Here is an 8,781-nt window from a genome sequence, read left to right as displayed (position 1 = left end):
TTGCTTTTTATGTTGCAGAAAACGAGTTCTTTGAAGCTTGATTTGATTCTACTGGATTTGATTAGTTCATTTACATACTATTTGGATTCGAAATCGTTATTCATCTCTCAAACAGGTATTATTCAATTCTTCAGTCTGCAATCTAAGGTTGTTTTTTTTTTTGAATTTCTGTTGTTTTACTTAGGTTTATAATTCATTAGTTTTGTTGATCTTTTATGTTCTGTTGCTTCAATGTACTTTGCATTGTGTGGATAAATTATTAGTAGTTTTTTTGAGAATACTGATAAATCAGTTTTGGTATAAATTTAAGTTTGATGTTAGTGTAATCAATTAGAAGTTTCAATTTAGTGTTGATAAAATCAGTTTACTATCTAACCTTCGACAGTGAATATAACTTTCACGAGGGGCCGCAGCCCCCGAGTGATTCGCGACGTAATTTGAATTTGTAGCTTAGGTTAGGTTTATGCTTTTTCTTATGGTTTGCAATGAATTTTTTTAACGTGGAGCATGTATGTTCATCGATTGCATACTAATGCGATGTGAAGTAACATTTTATGATTTTTTTATGTTGTTCTTTTGTAGAAAAATCTTTGTTCTTGACATAGATTTTTCATTGTTGACACTGAAATATCCAGATTATTTGTACCAATGTTATATAACATTGGTTGTTGATGCAGTTTTGTTGAATCAACTTTCACTGTTGATGCAAATAACCTTGATAAATTTCTGATTATGTTTGTTGATGACTGTTTTATTTGTATCAACATTGGTTGTTGATGCAGTTTTGTTGGGTCAACTTTCATTGTTGATGCAAATAACCTTGATAAATTTCTGATTATGTTTGTTGATGCCTGTTTTATTTGTATCAACATTGGTTGTTGGTGCAAATAACTTGGATAAATTTCTAATTATGTTTGTTGACAGATTATGTTGTCAACATTGGTTTGTTGATCTAAAATTTTGTTTTTGTTTTTATTTTCTATTATGCAAATAACCTGTTATGTTTGTTGCAGGCGAAAGATGGTTGCTGCAGAGTTCACATTTTACAATATGATCGTCTCGCATGATGTTTCTGAATCAACTACAGTCAGTGACATGATAAGTATTGTGAAGCAATACTGTCCTAATGTCCCTGAAGACCTTCTACTGTTTGGTTACACTGTAGATGGAAGATCACATGTTATTAGTCATGATTTGGAGTTGAGGTTTTTCATTCACTACTGCATTTCGAAAGGCATTGATGTTGTGAAGTTTAACATCCAGATGAAAATTTGTGTTGATTATGTTCCTTCTTCTTCTTCTTCTGTTGGTCCTTCTTCGTCAACATCAAGTTGTGTTTCAAACAATGAATTGGTTGTTGTAGAAGACTTGATGGGTGATTCATCTTTGATCAAAAGGGTCCCCAAGAAGTCAGATGCTTGGGCCAACATCTTAACTGGAGTAGGGCAGGTTTTTGAGAGTAAAATTGTTTGTCGTGATAGTGTTAAGAAGTACGAATATCATAGTGGTTACAAACTTGACGTACGTAAGAGTGACAAGAAACGTTACACTGTGCAGTGTAAGAACAAGGAAAGTTAAAGTTGTGGCTGGAGGTTTCACGCATCTCTCGTTTCCAATACTAAAGGTGTATTTCAGTGCAAGAAGTTTCACGGAGAGCATTCATGTGATTTAGCTTCTTCTGATCCCGTAAAAGTCAGGATGACGAAGTCTTTTCTGAAGGATATCTTAGTAGATGAATTTCGAGCATCAAAGAATAAGAAGACTGCAGATGATGTGCAAGATCTGCTTCATCTGGAATATGGTATGATCTCACGTATAGTCAGGCATACCATGGTTTAAATTTCACTAAATAGTTTCTTTGGGGTGATGACATCAAGTCTTATTCAGACCTTGTTTGGTATAAAGATTCAATTGAAAGTTGTAATCCTGGTAGCGTCGTCAAGTTTGAGTATGATGGTGAAACGAAGCAGTTCCAGAGGTTTTTTGTTGCTTTCGAAGCTTCTATTACTGGTTTCAATAAGTACTGTCGTCCGATGTTGTTTATTGATTGTACTTTTCTCACTGGGAAGTTTAAGGGCGATCTTATCGTTGCTTGCGGGAAAACTGGTAACCAAGGTATGTTTTTTAATCTTTTTGATCTTTTTTAATTATTAAGTGTTTCTGTTGATGACAAAATAACTTTTGTTGTCTGATATTTCCCTGGATTTCAATTATATGAATCACATAATTTTTGTTTCCCATAAATATTGTTATTGATCCCATATTTCTGTATTAACTTTTGTTGTAGGTTCCTAGTTTCTATTGTTGATCCCGTAATTTCAGTTTGTTGATTCCATAATTTCCATAACTTTGTTGTTGATTCCATAATTTTAGTTGTTGAGCCCATGATAGTTGTTGTTGATCCCATAGTTTTACTTGTTGATCCCATAATATGTTTTGTTTATCCCATAATTTTAGTTGTTGAGCCCATAATCTCACTTGTTGATCCCCTAATATGTGTTGTTGATCCCATAATTTCAGTTGTTGATCCCATAATTTCATTTGTTGATCTCATAACTTAGTTGTTGATCCCATAATCTCACCTGTTGATCCCATAATATCTGTTGTTGATTCTATAATATTTGTTTTTTCACCCCATAACTTGTTCATGCATTTCAGTTTATTGGGTCACTTTGTGATTTTTCGTGTTTTTTTTTGTTTGTTGTAGACATCTATCCAGTTGCATTTGGAATTGTTCCTTGTGAAAATTATGACATTTGGGAATGGTTCTTAACCAATTTTAAGGGTATTATCATTGAAGACCGTCCACTGACTATCATATCAAACCGTGGAGCTGGGCTTTTGAAGCATGTCCCTCTTGTCTTTCCAAAAGCTTACCATTCTTTCTGTTTGTACCACATGAAAGGTAATATTCCGGTTCCAAAGGGAAAGAGTAGGCAAACTGCTGTGAAGCTGTTTGAAGAGTGCTACACTGCGTTAACAAAGGAGAAGTTTTATGTTGCTTCCAAGAGTATGAGCAATCTGAAGATGGATTCAGTTATTGATTGGATGGTAAAGATTCCGTTCAAGAACTTGGCTGCTCATGCATTTCTAGGAGAAAGGTTTGGTGAGAACACATCAAACATTGTTGGGAGTTTTAACAGTGTGATTAAGCATGATAAGAGGCTTCCTTCACTTGAGCTTCTAGATTCTATTCGTGCTTATGTAATGGAGCAGAACTACCAGAGGAAGGTTGAGTATGGTAAGTGGACTGGAAAGCTTACTCCCCGGATGCAGGCTAGGCTCAACAAGAGGGTGACTGATTGCCGTTTTTACAAGTTCCTTAGATCAGGTGGTAAAGTTTTCGAGATCATTTATCCTACTGGAAAGCACTTAGTCGACTTGGATGCTAAGATTTGCACTTGAAATTGGTGGCAGAAGCATAGTTTCCCTTGCACCCATTAGATGAAAGACATGTTGCATATTGGGCCAGATGAACCTTACAAGTACATCATACCATATTATACCACCGAGTACTATAGAGGTTTGTATGCTCGTCCTATCTATCCTATTCCCGACTCTGAGAGGCCTCCTAAAATCAATGAGGAAGGTTATGTTTTGCCTCCCAATGGTGGTCGAGCGTTAGCTGGAAGGCCAACTACTTCAAGGTATAAGGGATCACGAGAGAAAGTTCGCAAGAAAAGGAAGTGTGGTCGGTGTGGAAGATTTGCCTTCCACAACCGTCGTAGATGTCGCAGAGCTCCTTTGGCTCCTCGTGCACCAGTGTTCCGCATGGAGTCTAACTCCAGAATGATCAACTTCTTTAGGAGGATGTTGTTCTGAAGTATCAGTAATCGTAGTATACTAGTTATGATGTTTTCCTATTTTTATGAACTTCTTTTTTTTACCTTTTTATGCTAGTTCTTTGATGATTAACATGGATGTTAGTTCTTTTTATTGTTTTTCCTATATTTTCTTGTTGGATAAATTTTGTTTTTAATTACATACATTCTGTTTTTTATTTCTTTATGAATGTTATTCTTGTCAGTTTATGTCAGTTTGCAGGTTTCAGGTTTGCTGTTTTTTTTACAGGAAAAAGTACTATGTAAACAATATCAACATATCAATGTTGATCCAAGTCATGGCATCAACTTCCAATGTTGATTCCCATTACTGGATCAACTTCCATTGTTGATGCTTACTGAAAATAAAAAAATTTCATGGTTTCATCTGTATATATATACAACTCAACTCCATCAACTGTACATACCTGCAATCTTTACTAGGTAAACAGTATCAGCATTGATATGTTGATACAAGTCATGGAATCAACTTCCAATGTTGATCCCCATTACAGGATCAATTTCCATTGTTGATGCTCAATAAAAAGAAATTTTTTTCATGGTTTCATTTGTATATATATACAACTCAACTCCATCAGTTGTACATACCTGCAATCTTTACTAGGTAAACAGTATCAACATATCAATGTTAATACAAGTCATGGCATCAACTTCCAATGTTGATCCCCATTACTGGATCAACTTCCATTGTTGATGCTCAATAAAAAGAAAAAAATTTCATGGTTTCATCTGTATATACAACTCAACTCCATTATTTGTGCATACCTGCAATCTTTACTACCAACATTCATTCACTTTGATAACAAAACCATTCATTCACTTGAAAATCACTTGATAACTAATACTAATTAATATTAATTCATAACGAACTAGTACTCAACATATCCTCAAATTGTTTCAGAACATAAACAGAGTTTCAGACATAAATTTACAGTAACTATAATATGTCTTGATAATCAATTAGCAGACCTTCACAAATTAACTAAATTGCTTACCAGCATATGTAAAACTACACCTAAGTGTGTTTGCACTAGTCGAATGGTTCAACAGAGTCTTGTATATCGAATGGTTCAACAGAGTCTTGTATATTGAGTATCTCTTTGACCGAGTCTGTAATTTCTTGTACTTGCTTACCTTCTAATGGTTCAACAAAATCTTGTATGTTGAGTACCTCTTTGACTGAGTCTGTAAGTTCTTGTACTTGCTTACCTTCTTCAGAAGTTGGTTTCCATGCATCAAATTCAGCTGACATCCTGGCAGCCATCTTCTCTCTCTTCTTGTTTATCTTCTCATGGTATGCGATGCTCCTACCATCTAGATCCCAGCAGTCCCCACGCTTGACCAAACATTTCATGAACATGCAGATGTGAATTGTGCAGTCCAAACTTTGTTGCGGTGGTACCGTGTAATGGTCTAAAATTGTAGTTACTGGTTCTCCTGTCTCAACATATTTTACACCCATTTGCTTCAGGAGAGGAGTCAATGGTTGTACCATGACATTTTACTGCTCGTTGTATCCTTTGTAGTGATAAATAGTGTTGAAAATCAACCATCTTCCACGTATCAACGTAAGAAGCACCCAATGGAATGGTTTCTGATTCCTGTCTTGTAGACACATCGGTATCAACAGTATTGCGTCATCGTCGTCCACTGGGTAATTTTTCCTTAACATTTCTGGAATCCCACATTTGTCCACTTTGTTTGCATCTTTTCTAGCTAATGCACCCCTCATTATTTGCTGGATCATTTTCATGGCATTTAGTTTGTTTTTACAGATAACAACAATAAGGTTTCAACTATGATAATATAGAACTAAATAAGTTTATGTAACAAGTTATTGAAAACAAAGATTAAGAGTTTTCGTTACTTACATAAGCATTTGTAGACAGAATTAAGTGCCTCTTCCCATAATATGCTGGCTTAGATGGATTTTCCATCTTTGAATTCAGCATGTTGATGTAGTAATCAACAATCTCGTTGTTGATGTTCTAGTCATCCATTAGTGCTCGGATATGCCTTCCATAGACGATCTCTTCCACTACATTGTTGAAAAAAAAGCTACATGCTCTGGTACTGCATTTGCAAAGAATAGGTTAACTCCCTGATATAACATAACATATTATTGTTGAAGCATTATTATCTTGACATAACATATATTAGAAATTCTAACTGCAACTTCGATTTACAATTGTTTTTCGCAGATGTTGCATGGCATCAACTTTCATTATTTATACCTATGAATAAACAGACAATTTGTTACACAGTTACATACCTTTCCGTTGCTTTCTCAAAGAATGGACGAAGGACATTTTTTTCTTCCTCAATGCAGGATTTCCAGAGTTTGAGATTTTCTGGCTTCTTCAGTTTCTTTGGCTCAGGCGGCGTCACATCAATGTAATCTTCAAGGTCGATTATTTCTGGTTCTTCTTCCTCCCCCCTTCTTCTTCTTCTTCTTCTTCTTCTTCTTATTTACCTCTCCTCCTTTGTTCATATTCTTCACTTTACCTTCAGGTGTGTATTTATTTGGCGCATTCCTTGATGACCTTGTGTTATAGCTCCTTGCTCTACCAGTAGCTTCAGACTGATTCCTTTGGCTTTGCATCGCTTCAGAATCATCATCGTCTTGGGTGGTGTCTTCGTCTTCAGTTGGTCCATCAATTTCCTCTAATTTGAATAGAACTTTAATCCCTTCCAACACATTATCGTTATCCGGAGTTTCAGAATCACCCTCTTCTGTTTTCTGTGTAGGAGTATATTCCGTTTGTTGAGTCGGAGCATCTTCCGTTTCTGGAGAAGTAAGAGTAAATATTCCGGCAGCGATCGCACTGAAGTTTGGGGTAGTACCTGCAGGGAAATAATCCAATTAGATTAAACAGTATCAACATATCAATGTTGACCCATTGTTTTTTGGGATCAACAATTATTGTTGGTTCTTCTATGGGATCAACTTCCATTGTTTACCCCACATTATTGTATCAACTTCTATTGTTGACACTTACAAAAATAAAAAAGTATGCATGGTTTTATCTGTATGTACAAAGTTAATTCCATTATCTGTAAACGCTAACACTCATTATCTTCTTTATAACAAACCAATCATTCATTATTTGTTGATCCATTGCTTTCATGGATCAACTTTCATTGTTGACACTTAACAAAAAAAAAATCCATATAAACAACTTAAACAAATTAATTCATAACAAATCAATAGATTATCCAAACTGGTATAACCTAAACATACTTGCATACAATTCTTAGAGTAACTAATATGTCTTTCAAATTTATTACTTCTTCAACTGAGTTAAAATAGTACTGCAGGGACATAATCCGATGTTCTGGACGTATAATGTTAATTGGAGGAGTTGAATAAACAACTGCATCTCCCACGATCTCCACTTCCTGCATGTTTGTACTCCTTTCTCCTTTTTTTTTACTTCATTCTCCTCTTCTATCTGTTGAGCTGAGTTACCAATCTCTGCAACCACAGTACTGATCTGAATATCTTTCTCCTCTTCTAACTGTTGATCTGAGTTACCAATCTCTTCTATCACATTAGCTATTTGAAGATTTTCTTCTTCTTGTCTTCTTTTATCTTCTCTTCCTGCATGGAAGCCCTTCTGCCAGTTTTTCTTCAAAGCATCCGACACCGAAGGCTGTACCTTGAATTTTAGTCAAGTCTGATAACCCTTCTTAAAGCTTTTTTCCAAATCAGTTTCACCTGCATCTGAAAGAGACAGTGCCAATTGACTTGATTCTTGTTCTTCTTGTACATTAAAGTCAGCTTCATTTTGATTTTCAGATGGTTCTCCATTTCTAACAGCTTCCAACTCAGCTTCATTTTCCTTTTCAGATGGTTCTTCACCTTAAGTTAATTCAGTCTCAAGTATAGCATTGGATGCTCTTCTGAATTCCTTTTGAGTACTCTCTGATCTTGCTCCTTGAGATGATTCTCCTTTTCATTCCATAACTTCACTTCATTAGAAATATTCTCAAGTCTCTCTTCTTCTCCAGGCTGCAACTGAATCATGTGCTTGTTGCTGTCAATTATTTTCTTCATGAATATTATGTTGCTCATCAATGCCTTTGCTTGGCCCTTCCTATGATAAGTTATTTCCTGATTTTCAAACTCAAGAAACATGTTTTGTCCTTCCAGATTCTCATTCATATGCCTCTCTATTTCCAACTCTCGTGCTGGTGCCGACAGACCAATCAAATACATCTCTTCATCTGTCACAGAATCAACAAAATCTTCATGAACCTGCAAATCGACATAAAAATATAGTTAGCAAAATATATTTTTTGAAAATATTTTTTTTCTCACTTTTTACCCATAATATATCTTTCACGAGGAGGCGTAGCCCCCGAGTGATTTGCGACGTATATGAAATTGCAGCAATATATAACTGGAGTACATTTCATATATGATGTCAACTTCCGTTGTTCACACAAACAAAATGTGGCACATTTAAGTTACTGTGTAAACATTGGTTGTTGACTGCATACAATTGTATCAACTTCTATTGTTGATACACAAAATATATTGTTGATTCCATTTATTGGGATCAACTTCCATTATTGACACAAACAAAATGTGGTACATTTAAGTTACTGTGTAAACATTGGTTGTTGACTCCATACAATTGTATCAACTTCTATTGTTGATACACAAAATCTGTAATACATTTCAGAATGCAACTCAGTATTCATTTATAATCACACGTAAAATCACACTTATTTTCCTAATCCTAATCTGAACCAGCTCTAATTTAAATACATAGATACAATAAATGTGCATAATCAATCTTTTTCTCTAGTAGATTTCATTTATTCTCTAATCAGTATACATACAAATGTATCAACTTCAATTTGTTGATACACAAACTTTGTTTGTTGACTCCCTAAACTGGTATCAACTTCCTTTTGTTGACATCATAAAAAC

At 35.1% G+C, this 8,781-nt stretch overlaps 1 protein-coding gene across 1 annotated transcript; it reads left to right on the top strand.

The window, feature by feature from the left end:
- Positions 1–1,698: 1,698 nt before the first annotated feature.
- Positions 1,699–3,405, top strand: LOC113351777. Its single transcript, XM_026595711.1, has 3 exons — positions 1,699–1,801; positions 1,888–2,115; positions 2,708–3,405. Exons 1-3 carry the CDS (start codon positions 1,699–1,701, stop codon positions 3,403–3,405), a joined length of 1,029 nt encoding a protein of 342 aa, XP_026451496.1.
- Positions 3,406–8,781: the final 5,376 nt, after the last annotated feature.

Source organism: Papaver somniferum, chromosome 2 (assembly GCF_003573695.1).
Source record: "Papaver somniferum cultivar HN1 chromosome 2, ASM357369v1, whole genome shotgun sequence".
In the NCBI taxonomy this organism is placed as follows: domain Eukaryota; kingdom Viridiplantae; phylum Streptophyta; class Magnoliopsida; order Ranunculales; family Papaveraceae; genus Papaver; species Papaver somniferum.
Note: the sequence above shows the minus strand (reverse complement) of the source record. Positions and strands in the feature narration are given on the sequence as shown.